The sequence below is a fragment of the Mus caroli genome, unplaced genomic scaffold, assembly GCF_978045245.1.
Source record: "Mus caroli unplaced genomic scaffold, Mus_caroli_1 scaffold_2, whole genome shotgun sequence".
Lineage (NCBI taxonomy): Eukaryota > Metazoa > Chordata > Mammalia > Rodentia > Muridae > Mus > Mus caroli.
In genome coordinates, this window is record NW_028227257.1 from 156,084,093 (window position 1) to 156,111,604 (window position 27,512).

The 27,512-nt window shown below is 42.3% G+C and overlaps 1 protein-coding gene across 6 annotated transcripts in view; it reads left to right on the plus strand.

The window, feature by feature from the left end:
- Nucleotides 1–27,512, plus strand: part of Ehmt1 (euchromatic histone lysine methyltransferase 1) — a 134,644-nt gene that overhangs the window by 30,308 nt on the left and 76,824 nt on the right. For 5 of the 6 annotated variants that reach the window (XM_021185967.3, XM_029469706.2, XM_029469711.2 and 2 more), the window contains exons 2-4: nucleotides 6,946–7,012; nucleotides 9,910–10,466; nucleotides 16,845–17,016. In XM_021185967.3, coding sequence (XP_021041626.1) covers nucleotides 6,946–7,012; nucleotides 9,910–10,466; nucleotides 16,845–17,016 — 796 coding nt within the window. The remainder of the gene's footprint in view (nucleotides 1–6,945; nucleotides 7,013–9,909; nucleotides 10,467–16,844; nucleotides 17,017–27,512) is intronic. The other variant, XM_029469690.2, reaches the window with a different exon arrangement.

Here is a 27,512-nt window from a genome sequence, read left to right on the forward strand (position 1 = left end):
CCCAAATTGTCTTCTGACCTTTGCATGCATGCTGTGGCACGTGTGCATGCACACACACACACACACACACACACACACTCTAAATGAGTTAAAAAGTCAAATCACAATTTTGTTTTTACAGCTAGCAAAATGTAAAGTGACCAGTAATTTCTTGATAGGTCTCAGAATTCCTTTGGTTGTTAATGTTCCCAGCAGACTCATAACATTTTTGCATCTTTGTGATATTTAGAGTAGTCTCTTCCACACTGTGTTCTCTCATGCCACTGACTTGGCCAGTAGCTCAGCAGGGTCCTGTAGAGTGGGACTGTGTCTGTACTAATTTTCATAAAACAGATGCATTTATGAGGCACATGGCATTCTCCCCTCTCTATAATAGGTTTTCATTATGAAGTTTGGCTAAAACACAGGAGTAAATAAGTAGATCTCAGAGTAGAACTGAGTTATATAGGTTTCAAGATATGGATACGCATAATGCCTAGCCTTCTTTCACTTTCACTTGTTTTGTATGTATAGTGATAAGAATCAAACCCAGGGCTTGCCCATGCTATGCTATACTACCTACCATACCTCTCTGCAGACTGTGCATGCCTGTGTGTGTGTGCATGTGTGCGTGTGTAGTGTGTGTACGTGCGTGTGTGCATGCATGCTGGAAATGGGGTTCACACTCTTGTACACATTAATGAGACCCTGTGTCAAAAACAAGGTGGATACTTATTGGGTTGTGTTGCTCAAGGTTTACCTCTGGCCTCTACATTTTCATCTAACTCTTGGCTGAAGTCGTTTGGATTAAATAGATCAAAGATCAAATTCTTTGCCTACCAGCCTTGTCAGAACTCATTCCAGTCATAGATTTTTGTTTGAGGCAGGGTCTCACTCTTAGCCCAGGTTGGTCTCAAACTACTGATTCTCCTGTCTCAGCTTTTCTGGTGGTGGGAATTACAGGTCTGTGCTACCATAACTATATAGATTTTGTTTTTGTTTCTTCACCTTCAAGGTTGTTTATAATGGGAAGGGGTGCTTTCTTTCTTCCTGCCCAGTGACTTATCCTTTTCAGATTTGGTTATAATGGCCAGTTCAATTGCTTGAATTCTTGTTATGCTCATCCTTCCTGTGTAGTTAACATTTCCTGTAGATATAGAAAAGCTGTTCAGCCCAGGGCATTAGTTCTGGTGGCCAGTGCACATAGAGTTTGGGTTGTCAGGTGAGTTCTGTGTTCCAGACCTCTACTGGCAGCACAGCTGGCTTCCCTTTCCCCACTGGGCGGGATCTGTAGCAGATAGGAGAAGGGTAGAAGGAAGATTGCCACATAATACCCTACCATGTAGTTCAGTGGTTAAAATGAGAGTAATCCCCAAGCAAAGTGCATCAGTATGCACGTGACACTTTGGGCTTATGAGAGTCTAGGTCCTGGGCTTAGAAGTTTTGGGCACTGGGCTGAACTCAGCTGTAGGCTTATTTATTTATATCTGTGATCATGCTGACTGGAGCATCTACAGCCTCTTTTGTGGAGGCTGCGCGTACATGGTATCTGGGCAGTTTCATGGTAGCTGGGATGGCAGAGGAGCAGTGCTGGGTCTGGGTGAGATTGTTGTGGGGAGACCCCGAGTGGGACATTGCTTAGTCCTGCTTTCTCTGGGAAGATGCAGCAGCTAAAGGAGCCCTTGTTAGAAGTAGTAGGGGTGGAGGGACCTCAGTTTGTTTCTTAGTAGAAAGGCCCAGTGAAGGGTTAAGTAGATGAGAAGGGAATCTGTTCTGGATTTTGAAATCTCTTAAATGTAATTTCTTGGGCTACTCTGGATATCAATTGTATATTCCAAATTTAGGAATGGATTCTTTTTTCTGCCAAGGGATTAAAAACCAAAAAGACAAAAGGGGAAAATAAAAACCTCAAATGCTGAAAGAGTTCTCCCCCATTCCTTGATAATTAGCTGGTAAAGCTGGTGTGTAGAGACTTAGGGGGCGGGGGAGTGCTTTGAGTCTCTGATTGCTGAGCTAAAGTTTCTTTTGTCTTTGAGAACTGTGTACATTTTGCATTTCCTTGGTTCTCTCAGTTCTTGAGGTACTAACCCTAACCCTCGAGTGCCCAGCTATACTGAGACAGAAGTCAGTGGCATCTTTCTGTCTTAGTTGAGGTTTTATTGCTGTGAATACACACTACGGTCAGAGCAACTCTTAGTTTAGTCCATTATCAACACAGGGGTGTTGAAAGCCTGGCTGCATGCAGACAGTCTGGTACTGGAGAGATAGCTGAGAGCTCTACATCTGGATTGGCGGGCAGCAGGAAGAGAGTTCTTTGGCCTGGCTTGAGCACCTGAAACCTGAAGACCACCCCTAGTGACACACTTTCTCTAATAAGACCACACCTCCTAATAGTGCCACTTCTTATGAGCCTTTGGAAGACATTTTTATTTAAACCAATACATTGACATTTTTCTTATTTTTGACTAGAACTCAGAGTCTCTGTTCTCTGGCAGGGAAGGTGATCTTTGCCTTGTTAGTATTGAGGAAAGTCCAGCTGGCTAATGCATTCGGCACAGGAAAAGCCTCTCCTCAGTTGCTCTTCAATCTAAAACACCGAGGTCACACTCAGCTGTAAAATCCCCATTAACAAGTTTTTACAGATTGCAAGAAGTTCCTCGCCCTTAATATTTTCCTCCTCTGGAAATATCCTTAGGCATAGGCAGATATGTGAAAGCTGACCTGTTCCTGTTCTCTAGTACAAACAGAAATACTTGGGCTAATGTGCAAAGGGTATCAGTTACTTGCAGAAATATTTTCTTCAGTTCTTCCCTCTCTGCCTTTCATAGGAGATTTATCCAGCACCTTTTTTTTTTTTTTTTTTTGGTTTTTCGAGACAGGGTTTCTCTGCATAAGTAGCCCTGGCTGTCCTGGAACTCTGTAGATCAGGCTGGCCTCGAACTCAGAATTCTACTTGCCTTTGCCTCCCAAGTGCTGGGATTAAAGGCGTGTGTCACCACTGCCTGGCTTGTTTTTCTACTCTTTAACAGTTTAGGACTCCTACCTAAAGAATAGTGCCATCCACATAGGGTTAGGTCTTCCCATATGTATTAACTAAGATGGTTCTTCACAGGTCATCCTGTTTACTGCTCTACTGGAGGTGGGACCTGGAAGAGTGAAGCCTAAAAAGGAGGCAAACTAAATGCAGTAGCCTACTTTATTCAGAGGATCAGACATTTTGTACTGAGGTGTTAATGTGGCAAAACCATATTTTTTTATAGAGGCATATGTATCTGTTTTGTTGGGCACCAGCTGTGGTTCCAGGTTCTTTTCTCCCCCTCAGGGTGCGCAGGAAACCTGGAATTGGAGTCTAGATTGGGTGGGGCTTTGGGGTGGGATCTTCAGGATCCCAGTCTGGTTGGGAAGTGAGTACCAGGGTGGGGTTGGAGATTCGGGGGTGTTCTCCAAGGATTTCAGTGTTACAGCTCTTTTAGAGCTTTTTCCAACAATATTTAGTGAAACACCTTGTGTGCCTATGCCTTATTCATGGTAAACAAAAGCTATATATGATATCGGAGAGTGGCTAGAGTTTAAAGTACTATGAATGCCTTATTTGCAGGGAGAGGCATTCCAAGAATCTAGGTAATTGCTGGATGGGTTTTTAGAGGGAAAGAGAAAGTTGAACTTGTAGGTTTGCCAAGGACTCTGTGCCCTTCTTTAGGTAGAGGGTGTGGGGGTCGGGCTTCCCAGATAGGTCAGAAAAGGGGAATCTGCACTGGAAAAGTGAGACCTCCATTTTTGTGCTGAGCTCAGAGGTGCTATCCTGACATGATAGACTTTGATCTTAAGTAGCAGGGTTTCCCAACAGAGGCATATAAACAAATAATAATAATGAATAATTTAAAGTAACTCACTCCTATCTGCTACAACTGGGAAAGGCATGAAAGCACATTCCAAGAACAGTTCTGTGGTTTTTGAAGAAATTGAGGTCACAAGGTTCTTGTCTTTGTTTCTTTGACACTTTCTCACAAGCACTCAGAATTCCTTCGTATGACTCCATTCTTTGAACTGTGTTCCAACACTATCCCATTGTGGACAGTTCCACATTTAGGCTCTCTTCTCTGGTGATTCTAGATTGTGTCTAGTTGACAATTAGAGCTGTCACACCACCTCAATTAACCTACCCTAGAAAATCCCTCATAAACATGTCCCGCCTGTCCAATACTAATCCACATTACCGATCACAAGGGGGTGGCAAGCTTTTGAAAAGGTGCTGAAGATGGTTTTCTCTCAGGTTTGTTCTATACCTTTACTTTTGTCAGTGTGCTGTCACCGTTGCCTGGCCTGAAGACGGAAAACCACATTTAGTTGGCCTGCTCTCACAACTCCAAATTGAGCTTGACGGGTGTGGGACAGGGCCAGTATACATCCTCTGAGGTGTTTCATGTGCCTGGGACTAGGTAACCACTTAGTGGTTCTGATTGCCCTTCACTCCAAGTCTTGGCAAACATGGCTGTAAGCATTCATTGGTTTCCCTGTAGGAGTAGGAAATGTGAGATTCTGTGAGGTGTAGGACCCCTCGCTAAGTGTCTGTGCAAACACCTAAAAATTCCTGGTCCTAGACTTAGACTACACTGAAAGTCACCTATCGGTCCTTCTTGGAAGAGTTGTGGGCTAGCCTTGGGTCGGAAGGGGAAAGGGTTGTCCTGCTCCTTTCTTCAAGTGGCTGTGGCCTGTGTTTCTCCTGTGGGTATAACGAAGGCAGCCAGCTCTTTCAAGAGGAGTGTTTGGGAATGCTTGTTTCTAGGGGGAAGAACGTTAGGACTAAGTGGTTTGTTTTTTTTTTTTTTAATAGATGCTTGTGTAATATAGATTTCAGGTGCAGAGAAGATCATAACCCTATTCTTGGGAGATCAGGTAAAGTAGAATTAGCAGTGAGCTAGCTGAAGGTTCATTGCGATTGCTCTAAGAAAGCTTGTACGTCTTTGGAGAAAATATTCCTCTAGAGGTTATCAGAAGTTTGATGGGCATCAAACCTTTCCGTTCTACAAATTGAAACTGTTTTGTAGTTTCAGGAAGAGTGTAGAATTTTGGCGTTCAAGGCCTTGGAACTATAATATATCCCTCCACATGGACCAATACAGTGACTTAAGTGTCTAATTGAATTTTCTTATTTAATAATTATTTAATAATATTAAATAATAATTATTATTATTTTGAGAGGGTTTCACTGTGTAACTCTGGCTGGCCTGGAACTTGCTATATATAGATCAGGGTGGCCTTGAGCTCAGAGTTCTCTGGCCTCTGAGTGCTGGGATTAAAAGTGTGTGCCGGGCTGGTGAGATGGCTCAGTGGGTAAGAGCACCCAACTGCTCTTCCGAAGGTCCAGAGTTCAGATCCCAGCAACCACATGGTGGCTCACAACCATCCGTAACGAGATCTGGCGCCCTCTTCTGGAGTGTCTGAAGACAGCTACAGTGTGCTTATGTATAATAAATAAATAAATCTTTAAAAAAAAAAAAGTGTGTGCCACTACACCAAACCTGTTATTTTTTTTAATTATGTATATATGTATGTGGCTGAGTACTGTTAGGTATACTCTTGTATTATTCTTGGTATCCAGAAGAGGACATTGGATCCCCTGTAGTTGGACTTAGAACAGCTATATACCTGTGCTGGTGAGATGGCTCAGTGGGTAAGAGCACTGACCGCTCTTCCGAAGGTCCTGAGTTCAAATCCCAGCAACCACATTGTGGCTCACAACCATCCATAATGAGATCTGATGCCCTCTTCTGGTGCATCTGAAGACAGCTACAGTGTACTTACATATAATAAATAAATAAATCTTTAAAAAAAAAAAAAAGAACAGTTATATACCACCTTATGAAGTACTTAGAACTCAATTCCAGTCCTCAGGGAGAGTAACATTGCTCATAACCATTGTGTATCTCTCTCTTCGACCTCAATCTTTCTGTAACTTTTTTTTTTTTTCCCGAGACAGGGTTTCTCTGTGTAGCCCTGGCTGTCCTGGAACTCACTTTGTAGACCAGGCTGGCCTTGAACTCAGAAATCCACCTGCCTCTGCCTCCCAAGTGCTGGGATTAAAGGCGTTCGACACCACCGCCCGGCTACAGAATGAATTTTAAGGTAAATGAAGAGTTAACAGATTTATATCAAAGTAAATTGCTGTAATAGAACCAAAGCACTTCAGATTTTTAACTATGTAAGAAGGATTTAAACACATTGTTAAGAATCCTGTTTAGGCCGGGCGGTGGTGGCGCACGCCTTTAATCTCAGCACTTGGGAGGCAGAAGCAGGCGGATTTCTGAGTTCGAGGCCAGCCTGGTCTACAGAGTGAGTTCCAGGACAGCCAGGGCTATACAGAGAAACCCTGTCTCAAAAAACCAAAAAAAAAAAAAAAAAAAAAAAAAAAAAAAAGAATCCTGTTCAGGCTGGGCAAGTGCCTTTAATCCCAGCACTTGGGAGGCAGAGGCAGGTGGATCTCTGAGTTCCAGGACATGCTGGTCTACAAAGTGAGTTCCAGGACAGCCAGGGCTACACAGAGAGACCCTGTTTCGAAAAAAGAAAAGAAAAGAAAAGAAAAGAGAGAGAAAGAAAGAAAAGAATCCTGTTCAGATGTGGGGGTGGGGATGGTATGTGCCTTTAATCCCATTCCAAGCCAGCCTTTGTCTACAGAGTGAGTTCCAGGAAAGCCAGAGCTGTTATCCAGAGAAACCCTGTCTCAAAAAACAAAAACAATATTACAAACAAACAAACAGGAGTGCTGTTCAGAGCTGGCAGACTAGGCATATTCTCCTGGGGACTATTTTCTGGATGTTAGTTCTCTTCCTGGAGGGGATTGTGCTAATGGTGGGCTAGTAAACCCTATGTGGAAGGATGAGAACTTTTGTAATGGATTTGATTTGAAGATGACCCTGATGTATCCTAGTTGATGCCCATTGTCTTTTTTTTTTCTTCCCCCTCCAGCAGGCAGTTCTGGCCAAACAAGAGACCAAGCAGGATTGCTGCATGAAAACTGAGCTGCTAAGGGAAGGTAAAGGTGAATTTACCAGATGGGGGGGGGGGGGGGGCTTTGCTGTATACACCTTTCCCTCTCCCAGCCTTTGCAGTTTCTTGGAATTTATCTAGGGTTACAGTATAATTTTTAATTTCTCCCATTCCTGAACAGACACATGTATATGCATGCATGAGCGTGTGCTCACACAGACAGACAGACAGACACACACACGCACTTCTGTTTTAGATCTGCATGATAGGTTTGTCTCATGCCTTGTTAGTGAGCTTGTCTACACAGTAGTGACTTACTTGTTTTGTAGTGTCAGTCTTATTTATGTTGCTTTCTGTGAGTGGATTCCTGGTTTTAGTTCTGTAGCCAGGATAAAGCACACTAACAAAAAGCATCTTAAGGGAGGAAAGGGTTTAAATTCTAGGTTATTGACTATCATTTTTCAGAAGTCCAAGGCAGGATCTCAAGCAGCTGGTCATTTCATATCTGTGACCAATAGCAGAGAGAAATAAACACCCCTGTCCTGCCTACTTGTTTGCTTTTAGTTGTCTTTCTGTAGTCCAGGGCCCAGTCTGTGGATGGTGCTATGGTGGGCTAGGTTTTCCTATATCAATTAACAATTAAGGGCTGGAGAGATGGCTCAGCGGTTAAGGGCACTGGCTGCTCTTCCAGAGGTCCTGAGTTCAGTTCCCAGCAACCACATAGTGGCTCACGACTATCTGGAATGGGATCCTATGCACTCTTCTGGTGTGCCTGAAGACAGCTACAGTGCACTAACATAAATACAAAGAAATAAATCTTTTTTTTTTTTTAATTTATTTTTTTATTAGGTATTTTCCTCGTTTACATTTTCAATGCACCTAGCAAACACAGAAGTGGATGCTCACAGTCAGCTATTGGATGGATCACAGGGCTCCCAATGGAGAAGCTAGAGAAAGTACCCAAGGAGTTAAAGGGATATGCAACCCTATAGGGGGAACAACATGATGAACTAACCAGTACCTCGGAGCTCTTGTCTCTAGCTGCATATGTATCGAAAGATGGCCTAGTCGGCCATCATTGGAAAGAGAGGCCCATTGGACTTGCAAACTTTATATGCCCCAATACAGGGGAATGCCAGGGCCAAAAGAATGGGAATGGGTGGGTAGGGAAGTGGGGGGGGGGTTATGGGGGACTTTTGGGATAGCATTGGAAATGTAATTGAGGAAAATACGTAATAAAAAAATATTAAAAATTAAAAAGAAAACATTTTCAATGCTATCCCAAAAGTCCCCCATACCCACCCCCCCAATCCCCTACTCACCCACTCCCCCTTTTTGGCCCTGGGGTTCCCCTGTACTGGGGCATATAAAGTTTGCAAGTCCAATGGGCCTCTCTTTCCAGTGATGGCCGACTAGGCCATCTTTTGATACATATGCAGCTAGAGTCAAGAGCTCCGGGGTACTGGTTAGTTCATCATGTTGTTCCCCCTATAGGGTTGCAGTTCCCTTTAGCTCCTTGGGTAATTTCTCTAGCTCCTCCATTGGGGGCCGTGTGATCCATCCAATAGCTGACTGTGATCATCCACTTCTGTGTTTGCTAGGCCCCAGCATAGTCTAGAAATAAATCTTAAACAATTAAGATAGTCCTACATTCCGTAGGCCAACCTGATCTAGATAGCTCCTTATTTAAGACTCTTTGCCATATGATTCTAGGTTGTACCAAGTTGATGGTTGAAGCTCATCAGCACAGTGATTAATCTCTCCCCTGAGCAGTTAAATATGCTCATTGTCTTGCTAATGGTTTAATCTGAAATATGTATCTGCATTTGTCTTTTATTAAATATGCAATGCATAATTTTTTCCTCAAAAAGCCATGTGTGTGTGTGTGTGTGTGTATGTATTCTCTCTTCCATCCACTCTGTTTTCTTTCTTTCCTTCTTTCTTTTTTTTTTCCTGAGGTTCCATCCACTCTGTTTTCTTTCTTTCCTTCTTTCTTTTTTTTCCTGAGGTAGGGTCTCAATATATAGTATCCTGGAACTCTTGTGTCAACTCTTCACACACACACACACACACACACACACACACACACACACACACACATATATATTTTTTCCCCCCTTCAAGTATCTAACACTGCTTTACTATTCCCTAAGTATCAGCTCATTTTCTTTTTAATTCTTTTCCCCTTTGCATATATTCTTAGTCTGTGTGTTTCTTTGGGATCTTCATCTTGTGTTCTCTCTGATGTGCTGTTTGTTTTATCACGTGGTAATTTTCTTCACACAGTAGGTTCTCAGCCTTTGTAGATCTGTTTGGGTAGGCCGATATAGAAAACTCCACATCACATGTATGTTTTCTGTTAAGCCCTTTGCCTGTTACTTCTCAATGCTTTGCCAACTGACTTTGTTTTAAATTGTGCCTTTTTCATATCTAGTTTCATAAAACTTAAAAAAACAATTTATGTATATAAGTGCTCTAGTTGCATGTATGTCTGCAGGCCAGAAGAGGGCATCAGATCCCACTACAGATGGTTGTGAGCTATCATGCGGTTGCTGGGGATTGAACTCAGGACCTCTGGAACAGCAATGACTGCATTTAACCTCTCTTTAGCCCCCTACAAGCTTTTTAAAAATAGGCTGGCTTCTCAAACTTAACCAAAAGTTAATATTAAAAAAAATAAACACATTTAATTGATCAGAATTTTAAATGTTGGTTTGTATATGAGACAAATTATTTTTGTAGACACCATGGGTTTTCTCTTTTGTGCTGTGGATTGAACCCAGGGTCTTGCGCATGTTGCACATGCAAGAGTTTTCCTGTTGATCTACTTGCCAGAACTGTAGACAGCTCTATGTGTGCCAGCCAAAGAAATTGTAATTTATGGTGATAGTTTTATGGATTGATGGGTCCCAGAAGCTGTGACTCTCCTTTCTTTGTTCACAGATACACCTATGGCTGCTGATGAAGGTTCCACAGAGAAACAAGAAGGAGAGACTCCCATGGCTGCAGATGGAGAAACAAATGGGTCTTGTGAAAAGAGTGGGGATCCCAGCCATCCAAATGCACCCAAACATACTCAGGAGAACACAAGAGCTAGCCCACAGGAAGGTACCAACAGAGTGTCTCGGGTGGCAGAAAATGGGGTTTCAGAAAGAGACACAGAAGTGGGGAAGCAAAACCATGTCACAGCTGACGACTTCATGCAGACATCTGTCATTGGCAGCAATGGATATTTCTTAAATAAACCAGCCCTGCAGGGGCAGCCGTTGAGGACTCCCAACATTCTAACCTCCTCGCTTCCTGGTCATGCTGCAAAAACTCTTCCTGGAGGAGCCAGTAAATGCAGGACTCTGAGTGCACTTCCTCAGACACCAACCACAGCACCCACTGTGCCTGGGGAAGGGAGTGCAGACACAGAGGACAGAAAGCCTACAGCCTCGGGCACTGATGTCAGGGTTCACAGGGCACGCAAGACCATGCCGAAGTCCATCCTGGGCCTGGTAATTTTGTCTTCTTTTCTTTCTCCTCCTTTGCGTTAATGAAAACAGATAAACTTTAATTCAACAGAGGGAAAAGCCAGTTAATGGCAATAGTCATCAATAAGTAGCTAACATATGAACAGCAAAGCCAGGTGATGCATTGGCCTTTTAAAAAAGGCTTTTTCTGAAAGCTTTTCTTTGCTCTAAGATGAATGATCTGTCGGGAAACATCCTCCCCAACACATGGTTTCTTTGTGTAGCTTTGGCTGTCCTGAAACTAGCTCTGTAGACCAGGTTGGCCTCAAACTCACAGATCCGCCTGCCTCTGTCTCCGAGTGCTGGGATCAAATGAACCACCACTGCCCTCAGAAAACTACTTTTTCTTCTGCCCTTTCTGAAAGGCTCGCCTTGTTCAGGGTTACTGAGAGCAGGATGTGTCCTGGGCATTGAGTGAAGTCTCTGTCTCTCTGTAAGACTCAGCTGGCTGGACTGCTTTGTCTCAGTCTGCTTTACATGGCACGTATTCGATTCATACTTTCAGAGTGGAATCCTGTTATTTTGTTTCATGGTGTGGATTTTGCTTGGGTGTATTCTACATTCGCGATCATATTCCTGTGTGATTTCTAGTGCTCTGTATGTGCAGACCATTTGCTGTTTCCTTTGTAGACTTTGGGGCTTCATGCTTAGAACCTTTCCCCAGGACTCTTGTCAGTCTGTGTGTAGATTTGTGATGTCAACTTCAGAAACATGTAATGTATAATGTGTGGTTGTTAATTTCCTTCCCATAGAATCCTTATTGCGTGCGAGCACCATGTCATTTGTATCCTTTTACAGTGGTTCTTTGCCCATTTTCTACTTCCTGCTTGATGCTTTAGCCCTTTATATCATATGCTTTATGTTGATGTTTAAAATTTTTTTAAAGATTTATTTATTTATTATATGTAAGCACACTGTAGCTGTCTTCACTCTAGAAGAGGGAGTCAGATCTCCTTATGGATGGTTGTGAGCCACCATGTGGTTGCTGGGATTTGAACTCAGGACCTTCAGAAGAGCAGTCGGGTGCTCTTACCCACTGAGCCATCTCACCAGCCCTGTTTTAATTTTGTTTTGTTTTGTTTTGTTTTTCGAGACAGGGTTTCTCTGTATAGCCCTGGCTGTCCTGGAACTCACTTTGTAGACCAGGCTGGCCTCGAACTCAGAAATCCGCCTGCCTCTGCCTCCGGAGTGCTGGGATTAAAGGCGTGGGACACCACACCCAGCTGTTTTAAAATTTTAATACCTATTTTTTTATACCCCAAATTTCTGGTTAGTCTTTTTAATTTTTAAAAGGAAGTTAGGTATTTATGTTTTGGTTTTTGATAGGGTTTTACTTAGCCCAGGTAGGACTCAGACTCAAATTCCTGTTATGCCTGCCCCTACCTTCCAAATTCAGGAATTGTGGGTATATGTCATTATGCCCAACTCATATTTCATCTTACCACACACAGTTTACTGATTATGGGACTAAAGAGGTGGCTCAGTGAGCAAAATGTTTGCTGAGCAAGAATGAACATCTGAGTCCATCCCCAGCACTCATGTAAAAGCTGGATACAGTGTCACATTCTTGTAATCCTAGTTTTACTGTGGTAGATAGAAGAGGAAACCTGGGTTAGGCTGGCTAGCCAGGCTAGTTGAATCAGTAAGCTCCAGGTTGAGTTGAGTGAGTCTCTCAAAACAATCAGGTGGAGAAGTAATTGGGGAACAAGATCTAGTGTTATTAATCTTTGACATATAGATAGACAGTCACCCCCTCTCCCATAAACACACAGATGGAGAGACATGAAGATGATGGATGGGTGGGTAGAGAGATACTGCAATTCTTCCACAGTCTTAAGGATTCTGATTCCTCTGAGAAGTTCTAGTTTGATGCAATAGCTTTTAATTGATGGTGGTTTTTCCAAGAGTGCTTGTCTCTGTCTTTGTGGGACTGGTTCAGATTGCCCAAGTGCCATGTGTGTATCAGCAATCACTGCTTTGGGTATAGGGTGGGGCTGCTTGCCACCAGACAGCTTTGCCATATGGAGTCCCACAGCCGTCAGGTGTTCTGCCCTTTTGCCAGACATTCATGTGGTTTAACCTTAAGGAACACCTGTTGGTCACCTTGGCCTGGGGAGACCCAAATTCCCAGCTTAACTAGCTTGATAAATAGAGGAATCTGTATCGCCAGCCATAAGGGGTCACCAGGTTGTTAACTACCCCTGCTCCATTTGTAAAGTGCATGTAACAGCTGCTATAAAGATAGATTCTACTGACCGAGAAACAACAATCTAGGTCTAGGGAGAAAGAGCCTAAGGTAAACATAGTCTGGGGAGCCAAGGGTGGCCTGACTCTACAGATATCACAGAGGTCACCAGGCTACTAACCACATCTATTGTCAGCCTTTTGGGTAGAAAACAGGCTATATACACATTTCTTCCTTTGAAGAGACAGTGCTGCGTGTTTAACATTCCTGGTTTCCAAGTGTTATCTGTGAGCACAAGGACCTTGTGCCTTCCTTCTCTAGCTGCTCACCCAGAAGAGCTAGCATCTGTATCAGGTGGGTCACCACCTATAACTTCAGCTCCAGAGCTCAGATGCTCCTGGCTGCCTCAGGCACCTGCACTGATTTACACATACCCATATTCACACTAACTCACCTATAACTATAAATTTATAAGGGAAAAAAAAAAAACCAAAAAGAGGGCACTTGGTAATTCCAGTACTCAGGAGATAGAGGTGGGTGGATGTGAATTCTAGGACAGCTGAAGATACATAGATTTTTGCCACAAAAAAAAACCCAAACAAAACAAAAACAAACAAGAAAGAGGATAATGAAGGGTGAATATACTCAGAATACATTGTATACATGTATGAAAGTATCATAATGCATCCTGTTATTATATATAATTAAAATACAATAAGAGAAAAAGAAAAAATTCCGAGACTATTAAAAAATTGTACATTAAGATATGATAGAAGGAAAAACCCAAGAAAGGGTTTCGAAGTAGGAAGCTTTGAAAATAATATTAACGTATATGTGTGTATTTTCCAGTCTTCTCATTTAAAAAGTTTCAAAATTATATTTTATTTGTTTATTCATTTTTTTATACATGAATGTGTATTCAAGTACACAGTGCGTGTGTACCATAGTCACATGGGCAGCTTGCAAGACTTGGCTCTGTCCTTTCACAGTGTGGGACTTGGGGATTGAATTTAGGTCATCAGTGTTGACGGCAAGCTTTATTGTTGGAGGTACCTGGATTCTGGTGTCCTTGCCAGCATTTGTGCTGCTGGTGGTGGTGGTGTCTGTGTCAGTGCCTTGCCAGGATTGTAACTTGAACTTCCTTGAACTTTCAAATGTGTTGCTGTTCTTCTCGGTGCTCATTTGCCAACTTTGTTGTTGTTCATGGATAAAATAACCTTTTACATTTTTATTATAAAGTATTTTATTAGCTTTTAAGATTAATCTTGCTTCCCTTCCCTCCCTTTTACATACTCACTTCTGGTTTTCAACTGACAGAGATAAATAAATTCTCAGGTCCAGGATTCCTGGGTAAGGGTTCTCTGCCAGTGAGGCGTCTCGTCAGTTATGAGGCACTGGTCCCATGTCTGTCTGTTCATGTCCCCTGTCCTGCTCTCTCCTCTATTCCTTCTTAGGCGTCTAGGGCTTGTCTTGAACTTGCTAGGCAGACCTTGGCTGGCTTGCTTCAAACAGCGATCTTTTGCCTTCTGTCTTCTGAGTTAGTGTGTCCAGTTGGGCAGTTAGAGCTGTTGTGACCACTTATGTTTGTCTGTAGATAATTTTTCCTATTTCTGTGTTAGGTATCCACGAGTATAATTGCCATGGTGTGCAGCAGCTCTTTTCTCTATCTCCTCCTGCTTGCAGTTGCTTCCCCCTTACCCCGAGTTTTCATTTAGATGAACCGAAGTTTGATGTGTCATTTCAGTTGAATTCAGCTGACCAATTTTATGTTCAAGTCTGTGTTCTTGGTGTCATTTGTGAGAGCTCTTCACTTCTCCAGCTTCTTTCCTGTCTGGGTTGTCCATGCTTTATGAGTTATTTGTAGAAGTTCTCTGCTTTTCTCTCTGGATTTGTTTCTGCAACTTGTTCCTTCATGTTCTAGCTAGTTCGGTTTAGATGTGTAGTGGGAGATGGTTCTGCCATGCCATATGGGAGATTGGTTCTTGTTAATGATGGAATTCAGTGTTGAGTTCTGATTGTAATGAATTGTCAGTCTGAGGACTCACACTGATGCCCAGGTTATGTCTGGGTAGAATCCTGAGCAGTTAATGCTAGTAGGTGGATGAGAAGGGGATATGTCTCTGTGTGTGTGTGTTTGGGGACGGGACTTGGGGGTAACAGTGTTTTTGTGTGTGTGTGTGTGTGTGTGTGTGTGTGCATTATCTATTGTATATGGTATGAGGTTAGAGGTCCCTTTCTTCAACCTCTTCCTCCTTTTTTATTTTTACTTTTTATTTGATTATATTCATCCATCCATCCATCCATCCATCCATCTGAGACAGGGTCTTTGTACAGAGTTCTGACTGGCCTCAAACTCATCGAGATCCACCTCTGCCTCCTCAGTGCCATAACATTTCCTAGGATATTCTGATCTCCCTCCCTCCCTCCCTCCCTCCCTCCCTCCCTCCCTCCCTCCCTCCCTCCCTCCCTTCTCTCTCTCTCTCTCTCTCTCTCTCTCTCTCTCTCCTCTCTCCTCTCTCTCCTCTCTCTCCTCTCTCTCCTCTCTCTCCTCTCTCTCTTTCTTTCTAGATTTATTTATTTATTTACTATGTAAGTATGCTGTAGCTATCTTCAGACACTCCAGAAGAGGGTGTCAGGTCTTGTTATAGATGGTTGTGAGCCACCATGTGGTTGCTGGGATTTGAACTCAGGACCTTCGGAAGAGCAGTCAGTGCTCTTACCCACTGAGCCATCTCGCCAGCCCTTAGATACTTTTCTTTTCACTTTTAAAACACCTTTTATTTTATTTTATTTTATTTTATTTTATTTTATGTGTATACATGTTTTGCCTGCATCCATATCTGTGTACTATGTGCATGCAGAACCCACAGAGACCAGAAGAGAGTGTCCCTTGGATTGGAATTACAAATGGTTGTAAGCTATGATGTGGCTTCTGGAAATTGAAGTAGGGTCCTCTGTAAGAGTAGCCAGAGCTCTTAACTACTGAGCCATCTCTCCATCGTTTCTCCTTCTTTAAGGACAGGGCCTCACTAGGCCCTGGCCTAGATCCATCTATCTCTGCCTCCCAGCATGCTGGGATTAAAGTCCTTTACCACCATACCTGTTATACTTCATTCTTTTATATGTAGATATTTTATGTTCTCAAAAACCGTGTATGCTGAAGAAAGCCTTCTCTTTGAATATCTTACATTATTAGGCAGTTACTTGTGTGCACAATAAAATTTAGTTCAAGCTGAATTGTACATTGCTTAAATTCACTCCTAAACATCTGTGAGTTTGTGAGCATAGATAGAAGGGAGGTTTAGTAGTGTAAAAGCAGTCTGGAGTAAGGGCAGGAGTGTTAAGTACTTGGGATTTGTTATTGGTATCGTAGGTTACTGCTTTGCAGGAAGCTAGACTAAAAACCAGTTAAGGAGATTGAGAGATGGCCCTGCCCCTTGGACGCCACTTTTAAGAGACAAAGCATCCTCCGAGAAATCTAGCCTGGCCTCTCTGTCTCTGACTGCCCTGCAGGTATAGCAGCAATATGCTAGACTTCTCTACTTCTACAGCTTAGCTTCTTTTTTGTTCTTTTTCAAGACAGGGCTTCTCTAGTCTGTAACTATCCTGGAACCAACCTGTCCTTGAACTCAGAAAGATTTGTTTGCCTCTGCCTCCCTAGTGCAGGAGTTAATGCAGTGTGTGCCGTCACTGCCTGGTGAATTTTAGTGGGCTTCTTATCTAAGTGTCTCCAAGTCACTAGTCTTCAGCAGTGAAGACTATGTATTATTTTAGATCACCTACCCCTTAGGAAAACTTACAAAAATAAGGAATTAGCTTTGAGAGTCTCTACCTTCCTTCTTGTCTCCTCAGTTGGTATCTAGGATGGAATGGCACTCTTGTGGCAAAAAGGAATTATTAAATGACCTGTTTATTAGAGATGCATTTAAACTGTGAACTCAGCTGTCTCATATCTGATCCAGCAGAGGATGGTAGGTCTGAGTGTTCTACTCCTATGGTTCACAAGTTAGGTTCTTTGTAAATGGCCGTACTTCTCAGATTTGTGGACTTTCTGCCTTCCTCAGTAATGGCCTCTCAGTAAATGGGAATCTTTTAAACAGGGATTGATTTTTGGATGCGTTTTATTCCATTCACCATCTACTTCTGCAGTAGTCATAATTACTTGTCTTTGTTTGAAGCATGCAGCCAGCAAAGACCATAGAGAAGTTCAAGACCATAAGGAACCAAAAGAGGATATCAGCAGAAACATTTCTGAATGTGGACGACAGCAGCTTTTACCAACCTTCCCAGCCCTCCACCAGTCGCTACCTCAGAATCAGTGCTACATGGCCACCACAAAGTCCCAGACAGGTAAATCGGGTCAACCATCGCCACCCACTCCTGCTGCCCATGTGTGTGTCTTGTTGCTCTCCAGGCAGTCAGCGCTGGCTATTTTTGGAGATAAGGTGGTAGCCTTGCATGTCTAAGAAGCCCTCTGCCCTTAAGACTTTATGACACTGATTTTGTTCTCCTGACTTGCTTTCAATCTCAAGATGTACATTATGTTTCTTACTGAGGTCTTACGAGATACGAGTGGAAGACAGTGAATCTCAGTGAGGTGCTGGTGGAGGTACTAAGGTGCTAGACCCAGGTACAGATAGCTGTCCTTGGGCTCTAGAGTTCATTACTAACTGTTTAATTGAACTTCGATCATTCTGGGCTTACTACAGGTTTTTTTTTTCAATGGGAGAAGCGGACTAGTGCTTGCTCATTATTGGGACGGTCAGGCTTTCCTTATATTTATTTTTATTTTATTTCATGTCTGATTTATTATTGGTATTGTTTTATTTTATATTTTCCAGACAGAGTTTTTCTTTGTAGCCCTAAGTGTCCTGGCATTAGCTCTGTAGACCAGGTAGACTTCCAACTCAGAGATCTGCCTTCCTCTGCCTCTCAAGTGCTAGAATTAAAGGCATGTGCCATCATGTTCAGCTTCTTTATTCATTTTTTTTAAAATTATGTTTCTGTTTCTGTGTGGATATGTATACCTGAGTAAGGGTGCCCAAGGAGGCCAAAAGAGGGGATTGGATCCTCTGGAACTGGAATTATAGGCAGTTTTGAGTTCTCTGACCTGGATGCTGGGAATCAAACTTAAATCCTCTACAAGAACTATACATGCGATTACTTGATGTCCCATCTTTCCCGTCCAATAGTGAGAGGATTTTATTTGAGGTAAGATAGCACAGGAGGCCCCACAGGATACCTCTCAGGCCCCTTCTATGTCTCTGTGACAGATGCCTCAGATTCAGTCAGGCTCTTTTTCACTAGTCTATATGGCATATGTGCATACTGTGCTCTTCTGAGGAGATGAGTTACGCTTTCTATCATGAACCAGTGGAAGATTTTAAGTTGGAAGTGTTATTGATCTGGAAGGTTTATTTTAGAAAGGTTTAACTGGCTACTACTGGTCTTTTTCTTTGCGTGTGTGTGTGTGTGTGTGTGTGTGTGTGTGTGTGTGTGTGCGCGTGCGTGTGTATGTATATGTATATTTTCCCTCCTTCCACTGTATATGAGTGTTTTGCTTGCCTGTGTGTCTCTGCACCACCACATGCATGCCTGATGCCCATGGAGGCCAGAAGAGGGTGTTGGGTCCCTTGGAACTGGAGTTATGGGTGGTTTTAGCTGCTGTTGCTGTTGATGATCAAATGTGGATCCTCTGCAACAACAAGTACTCCCAACCCACAGTCATCCTTCCCGCTTCCCCCCATCCCCCAAACCTTAGTCATCCTTCCCGCTTCTCCCCCCAACCCTCAGTCATCCTTCCCGCCTCTCCTTCCCAGCCCCTTCCCCCCCCCCCCCCTTTAAACTTTAAAGTATTTTTATCTTTCCTTTCTTCTGGTCTTTTTTCTTTACGTTTTCTCTTCTCCCTTCTCTTTTCAGCCCCCTCTCTGTCCTTTCATGTTCTCTTTCCCACTCACTACTCAGACTGGCCTTGAACTCTCCTTACGGCCTTAGCTTTCTCAGTATTGAGATAACAGGATTGTGCCTCCGTTAACAACTAATACCTTTCATTTTAAAGCAGTTTCATATTTTCAGCAAAGTTGTGGACACTGCAAAGGATTCTAGTATGTCCTCTATTCCTTTTATTGAAAAGCACAGTTAATTAGGCCAACCTTTTCTAGTGTGTATTTTGTTTTATTTTGAACCACCAATGTAAGCGCTAGTTACAGACTTGTACTTCAATCTGTTTAATTGTTTTCCCTAGAGGCAATGGTATAATGTTCCTAAAACTAAGGATATTCTTTGAGTAAGTATTGTGTTGTAATCAAAATCAGAAATTAATTTTACTATAATATTATCATCTAATCTTAGTATACTGCCCAACGTTGCTAGTTTCCTATTGATACAAATTAAACAAATCTCACCCTGGGCCCTAAACCACCTGCTTGTTATGTTCTGCTACTTTCCCAGCATTTGTAGTCCCTAGTTGTGAGTTTGGGAAACACAATCTAGGTGTTTTGTGGAACCTGTCTAATGTGCTTTGCCTAGTTAGAGTTCTCCAGATCTGTTTGGGTCATAGACTAAATTATAGGCATGATTTGGTGACTTTTTAATTTATTATGGCCAAATATTAAAAAGCTGCTATTCCCTTAAATTGTCCTCAGAAGCAATGGTCCTTCAAGATCAGGGCATTTGGTAGATTTCTATCTCCATTTCTCTTTGTCTTCTAGTTAAGCTACCTTTCCAACAGAGGAGGTAGTTCATTTTCCCATCCAGCTATCCTGTGTGTGTGTGTGTGTGTGTGTGTGTGTGTGTGTGTTACATGTATGGGGGCTAGAGATTGACACTAAGTTTCTTTTTCAGTTGTCCTCTACCTTTTAAAAATATTTTATTTATATATGTATAAGTATTTTGCCTATATGTATGTCTGTATCATGAGCAAACGATGTCCAAGAAGGCCAGAAGAGGGCATCGAACAGATCTTAAGGCACTGATGGTTGTGAGCTGACTTGTTTCTGGGAACAACAACCAAAAAAATGGGTCCTCTGCAAGAATAAGAAGTACTTGTGAACACTGAGATATCTCTCCATTCCCTTCAACCTTAGTTAAACTTGGAGCCTACTGATTCAGTTAGGTTGAATATCAAGTCTCCTTGGAAGTCATGCCTTTAGTGATGTGAAGACCTCAGTGGGTCCCATAAAGACTCATTACCTCTTAGTAACACCATTTAACCTTTAACCCATGACTTTTTGGAGTTTTTTGAGATCTTTTAGATGTAAACTGGAAGCTAAGTATTTGGTGGGGCAAAACCTTTAATCCCAGCATTCTTAAGAAGCTGAGCCAAGAAGACTGCAAGGTCAAGATCCATCTGAGACCTTGACTCAGAAACAAGCCAACCAAAATAAATAAGCCATAGCAATTTATAAACTCTCTTATGAATCTCTAGGCTTTATTCTATTACTATCATTATTTCATTATGTGAATCTCCCTAGGTTTGGCTGTCAAGGGCACTCACTGCTCAGCTGCCTATCTCCAGTCTATGCATATAGCCCATTATTTTCTAAAGATCTTATGGTTGGACTGGATGTCCAAGGTTCATCTCCTTTCCATTTGCTGGCCCATATTGATTGCTTCTACGGAGCTTACAGTCTTAATTGGAGCATAGCAGTTAGCAAGCAGCATCAGTTTATATCTTACTTCACACTCCCAGTTTCTGGCTGTCTATGTTATTTGTTTTGAACGATTAAACCTTACACTTTGGGGCTGGAGAGATGGCTCAGTGGTTAAGAGCACTGACTGCTCTTCCAAAGGTCCTGAGTTCAATTCCCAGCACCTGCATGGTAGCTCACAACCATCTGTAAAGGGATCTGATGCCTTCTTCTGCTGTGTGTCTGAAGACAGCTATAGTGTACTCATATAAATAAAATAAATCTTTAAAAAAAAAAGACTAAACCTTACACTTTCCTGAATTGTATAGAGTTATACTTGTGTATATAAGGAATGGCAAGGAGTGTTAAAGTCAGTGTTTATGTTGTGTGCTTTCATTATTTTTCGATAGGACCTTTTAAATACTAGTTGTCCCATTTATTCATCAGTCCTTCCATTTATTGTTTCTTGTCCTTTCCTTTAGGTTGTGTTCTTTCCCTGTAAGCTGGCGGTTAATTAGCATGTTAGCCTGCACCTATTGAAGCAGTAGCCTCAAAATGTAAATGTAGTATGCTTCAGCAGTTGGCTGACTTGTTTTGGTTCTCTGGTTACAGATTCTTCTCTAGCCCAAGTTGTTTTTCTGTTGCCACTTGAGGGCTTGTCCCACTTCCCAGGATGAAGAAATCAGGACGTCTGTGTCTGCATGTGTTTCTCAGAGAGAAGCAGGCCCTGCATTGCCATCTCACCTTATCGCTGTCATTGTGTCTTCCGTTGTCACTGGGATCGAAGAAGCCCAGCTTTGAGAGTGTTACAGCAGGCTTCTGGGAAAAAACAGAAGTTAAGGAGGCATATACGGCCACTATTAGTGTGGCACAAAGGGAGCTACTCCTTTGTGAAAGTGTGTCTACGGATGCAATGCTGGCACAGTTTCCACCCTGTTCTGCTTTTCATGATTGCATCCTTCTGGATGCCTCCTTGTTCACAGGGGATCAGGGCTCTCTGATTCTAGACATTAATTTTTAATAGTACTATGATGATTATCACAGAAGGCTCTGTTCTTTTTCTTCCTGTTGAACCAGTGAGTTTAGCTCAAGCAGAGATGAGCAGATTCCCCTTGGCTAAAAGTACACTTTATGCCTGAAATTGTAGACAAGGTATATTAGGTAGTTGATTTCTACCTCAGGAAGATCTAAGTCCACATTCCTGTATCTAATCCTTCAGTCAGATGTGAAAAAACCTTTACTGGCAGAGGGTGGGGACCCTGTGTATCCCCTTCAGTGCAGCACAGGCCAGACAGTGAATATGGGAAGCAAACAGAGGACAATGGCTCAGTGCATAGGCATTCAGATCATCAGCCCCACATAAAAGCTAGAGAGGTACCTGCTTATAATGCTAGCAGTTGAAGAGACAGAGTTTCTAAAACTAGCTAGATTAGCTCAATTGGTAAACTCAATTAGAGACCCTCCCTCAGTAAGTAAAGTCGAATACGATTAATTTAGGAAGGCATCTATCTAGTCTCTCCAGTTCTGCCAATAACAGAGGCTAACAGTCTCAGATATGGCTCATTTCCCTGGATGACCAGCCAGTATCACATTGGTATACTATATCGATGACATTATGCTGATTGGACTACGTGAGCAGGAGGCAGTAACCACGTTGAATTTGTTGGTACCAAGTATACTCCTCAGAGGACGGGAAATAAATCCAACCAAAATTTAAGGGCATTCTACCTCTGAAAATTTGGGAGTCTAGTGATATGGGGCATGCAGATATATTTGTCTAAGGTGAAAGGTATTTATTTATCCTTACAACACTTGGTCCCTGCAGTTTGAAAGGTTGGCTGAAGCATTTGTCAAAAAATGGCCACTGAAAAGGAGTTGGAGATGCTTGCTATCCCTTGGCTGAGTGTTGATGAAGGGATTTTAAGGCTCAGGAAGTTGCAGTGCTAGAGTGGGTATACTGTGTAAACGATATCCTCCACAATGGGAAGGCCCAGAAGACAAGCCCTTCATGAATCCTGTAAGGTGCACAGTATTGAGAGGAGCACCAGCACTTGAAGAGCTTTATTGTCCTTTTTCTTGTGCCAGACTGGAGGGCTGGAGATGGCGGCTGCTCAGTTGAATGTATTAAATGCTGTAGGTTGACTTGGGCCCAGGGTAGCAGGGGCCAGATGGCTGCAGTGAGTCATGAAAGGCAAGCTGATTGTAGATGTCATAATGGGCAGCAGAGACAAAACAATGTCTGACCGTGAGTAATGGCGGACCCGAAATGGTCAGGACAGGCAAAGTGAACTCAGCAATGGCATCACTCATCTGGACCTTTGGTACTGTAATCAGTCATGGTGTTTCCAGGCCCGAAATAGATAAGAAGCCTACTGAAGTTTTGTTTGATCTGTATAAGTGAAAAAATTCTCAAATAAAAGAAAGGCCACAATGGATGATGGCAAAAGTGATCCAATTTCCAGACTTGAGGCAGTTTGCCGACCCAGAATCCCTTAAATGTAGGGATGCCCAGATTTCCCTGAGGAAGGACCTTGATAAAGTAACGAAAAATTTCACTGTTAGCCTTTCCCCAGTCCTTGCCCAGAGAGACCTATGTATGGCCTTTTCACGGGTAACTGCATACTGGGGAGAAAGGAAACGATCAGACTCTCCAGAGTCTACTTGATACTGGTTGTGAATTGACACTGGTTCCGGGAGATCCCAAGAAACATTGTGTCCTCCAGTTAAAATGGGGGCTTATGGAGGCCTGGTGATTAATGGAGTTCTTGCTGAAGTCTGACTCACAGTAGGTCTAGTGGGTCCCTGAGTTCATCTTGTGGTTATTTCCCCAGCCCCAGAATGTATCACTGGGATAGATAGACTTAGAAGTTGGCAGAATCCTCACATTGGTTCCCTGACCTGTGGAGTGAGGGCTGTTATAGTTGGAAAGGCTAGATGCAAATCTTTAGCCTTCCTTTGCTAGGGAAAAGAGTGAATCAAAAACATTATTGCATCCCTGGGAGAATTGCAGAAATTAGTGCAAATTGTCCCATTGAAAAACAGTTCTTGGCCTGCTATTGGGCTTTTGTGAAAATTGAACATTTGACAACTGGCCAAGTTACCATGTGACCTGAGCTACCATCATGGGCTGGTTGTTATCTGATGCTAAGTCATAAAGTAGGACATGCACAGCAGCAATCTGTTATCAAGTGGAAGTGACTAAACCTGACCAGGTTCTGAAGGCACAAACAAGTTACATGAAGTTGCTCAAAAACCTATGGTTTCTACTCCCATTATAATACTGTCTGCTGCCAGATGGGCATTTATAGCCGCATGGTGTATTATGATCTATTGACTGAGGAAAAGAAGACTAGGGCCTGCCAACCTGTGGTTCTTCATACTGTTCAGGCACCACCCAAAACTGCACAGCTGCAGCATTACAACCCCTTTCTGGGACAAGGCTAAAAGACACTGGTGAAGGGGAATCTTCACAGTGGGCAGAACTTCAGGTGGTACACATGGTTATATATTTTGTTTGGAAGTAGAAATGCCTAGATGTGTAATTGTTCACTAGTACATGGCGCTGTAGTTAATAGATTGGCTGGATGGTTAGGGTCTTGGGAAGACCATGGTTAGAAAATTGAGAAAGACATCTGGCAAAGAAATATGTGACTAGATCTCTCCATATGGGCAGAGTATGTGAAGATATTTGTGTCTCTAGTTATAAGTGTCCCATGTAAATGCTTATCAGATGGTGACTTCAGCTGAGGAGGGGGTCAGTAATCAAGTAGATAGGATGACCATTCTGTGGACAGTCAGACTCTTTCCCCAGCCATTCCTGTCATTGTCCAGTGGGCCCATGGGCAATGAACAAAGTAGTCATGATGGCACAGGTGGGGGTTATGCATGGGCTTGACAACATGGACTTGCTCTCACTAGGACCTACCTGGCTATGAGTGCCAGATATGGCACTGTTTCCTAGGTGACCAACAAGCAACCTGGTAACAAGTTGACTATATTCAACCTCTTCTGTTCAAATGACAGTGTTTTGTTCTTGCTGGAGTAGATGCTTATTCTACTTATGTATTTGCCTTTCTTGCATGTAATGTTTCTGCCAAAACGACCATCGGTGAACTTACAGAATGCCTTATCCACCATATGTTATTTGATACAGTACTTCTTTTGACCTAGAAACTCATTTCACAGCCAGAGAAGTGTGGCAGTGGGCCCATGATTATGGAATCCACTGGTATTACCATGTTCTCTACCATCCAGAAACAGCTGGCCTGCTAGAAAGTTGGAATGGCCCTTTGAAAACAGTTATAGCGCTAATTAGGCACAACCTGAAGGGATGGGGTAGTGATCACCAGTAAGTGGTATATGTTTTATATCAGCATCCAACATATGACCGCGTTCAACATATGACATAACATAACCAGGACCTTTAGGGTCTAAGAATCAAGGGAATAGTTCCACTCACTATCTCTCCTAGTGACTCCTTAGGAAATGTTTTGCTTCTTGTTCCAAGTACCTTAAGTTATGCTGGCCCTGAAGTGTCTAGAAGGAGAAGTGTTCTTGCCTCATAACAAACATTTCATTGAACTGGAAGCTCAGACTTCCTCCTGTCTAGTTTGGGCTTCTGATGCCCTTAAGGGAACAGACCAAGAAAGGAACAGCAGTATTAGGAATGGTGACTGATCAGATTAGTAGGGGGAAATTGGATTGCTTCTCCACAGTGGAGGTAAGAAAGATTAGGTTTGGAGTGCAGGAGATCCTTTAAAGCTAGCCATATCCCGTGATTAAAGTGAATGGTAAATTCAGCAACCTAATTCAAGCAGGATAATTAAGTGTACAGACTCTTTAGGAATGAAAGTGTAGGTCATTCATTCCTCTAGGGAAAGAGCCAAGACCTGTTGTGCTTGCTAAGATTGGAGGAAATACAGAATGGGTTTTAGGGCAAGGTGGGTTTTACCAAGCTAAGGCCTATGACCAGTTTGCAGAATAAGGTGTATAAGAATGTATTTGTACAGATAATTGTTTTCTTCGATTTCTTAATAATGTAAAATAAATTAGAATACCAGTGGTTATCATATTTTAAGTTTGAGATACTAAAATAATATTCCTCAAGGAACATTGCTACCTATCCTAAATGTATAATTGCAGTTGTACACAAGGGGTGATTATATCATGGTAGGCATAATTACGACCTGGTTATCGTTTTCTCTTGGAAACTAAGCATGACATAAGGAGATATGATTCTGTGTTATACTGACAAGATGTCTGGCCTTGTCAGTGCTATTCTTGGTTGTCAACTTGGCTACATGCAGAATTAACTAAAATGTAAATGGCTGAGCACATAAACTCTTTTGAAGTGGGTAGATCCACATCTAATCTGGATCTTTAAAGTAGCAAGTTACAGTTTTCGTCCAGATCTTTTTAGGTGGGAAAAAATCCACCTTTAATCTGGGCCACACCTGCTAGCAGCCTATATAAGGGCATGGAGGAAGGAAGCTTGCTTGCTTTCTTTGCCTGCTTGCTCTTGATCTCACTGTAAGTCCCATTTCTTCACTGTCTTCTTTGGGCTTCTGGCATGTACTGAAGACCAGCTGAGATGTCCAGTCTTGTGGACTAAAAACATACTGGATTTTGGGACCTTCTGTTGTGTTAGAGTAGCTGGATCACATCATGTCAGCTATTCTAATAAGTCCCATATATATTCTATCAATTCTGTTCCCTTAGAGAGCCCTGATTAATACAATACCAAAACACAAGCAACCCAAATTTAAACAGTTAAATAATGATAGATTGAACTTTGAGAATTAACAAGTTCTCTATGTCAGAATATACTCTGAAGAAAAGTCCAGTCCATAGAATGGGCCAAAATTATTTGAAAACTTTTATCTTCTGACATGAAATTGGTCTCTGTATTACACATGAAGAAGTCTTGTAATTCAATAGCAGTGAAACAGTCACCCTGTCTGTCTGCACCATGTGATTGCAGTACCTATGGAGCTTGGGAGAGGGTGTCAGATCCCCTGAGACTGGAATTACATATGTCTGAGCCACCAGTTACGTGGAGTCTTACCTGGACCCTTTCTTTGCAAGGACAGCAGATTTTCTTAACTGCTAGGCCATATCTCATGCCCTATAAAAGAATAGTCAGTGCTCTTAGTCTCTGAGCCCTCTCTAGCCTCAAAGGAACTATGGGGGAAAAAGATCTATTTTTACTTTTTAAAATTACTCTTTTAATTTTTTTTTTTGTTTATTTTATTTATGTGTGATTGCTCAGCAGCATGTACACCTGCATGGCAGAAGAGTCCATCAGATCCCATGTGGATGAACCACCATGTGGGTGCTGGGAATTGAACTCAGGACCTTTGGAAGAGCAGCCAGTGCTCAATAAATGCTCTCCAGCCCCTATTTTTAATGTTTATTCATCTTTGTATATATGTATTTTAATGTCATGTGTGGGTCCACAGAAGCCAGAAGAGGGCTTTGAACTAGAATTACAGGTGTTTGTGAGCTGTCAGATATGGGTTCTGGGAATTTAACTTATGTTCTCTAGAAGAATAGAAAGTGCTCTTAACTGCTGACCAACCCTTCTGCTCCTGTGAATCTAGGGTGTGAATAGACATTCATTTGATGATGATATGCAGACAGCCAGATGAACAAATGCTCAACAGAAATACAAATCAACCAAATAGCAATACTACCTTACACATTAAAAAACAATTAGTGATTAGGTCAGTGGAACCCTTATGTACTGTGATTAGGATGTAAATAATACATCTGTTGTGGAAAACAGTGTAGTAGCTCCTTCAGAGATTAAATATGTATGACTGTGGATCTTGTAGCTTTACTCTGATATATACTTAAAATAATTGAAATCAGGGATTCAAGCAAATAGTTGCACATCTACATTCATAGCATTGTCAGTGTAACTAAAAGGTGGCAACCACCCAGGTGTCTATCAGTGTATGATGGGGGAACAAATGTGCATACGGCAGAATAGTGCTCATTTTAAAATGGGAAGAAATGTTGCAGTATGGTTCAGGATGGGTGAACTTTTAGGATAGTAAGTGGAACAAGCCAAGGACAAATCCATGATTCCATTCATATAGGGTCTCTATAGTAGTTGAAGTCATGAAGACAGTACAGTACTAGATGTTATTGGCTAAGGAATTGGAGATTGTGGAGTTGGTGTTTAATGGCAACAGAGCTGAGTTTCACAAGACGTAA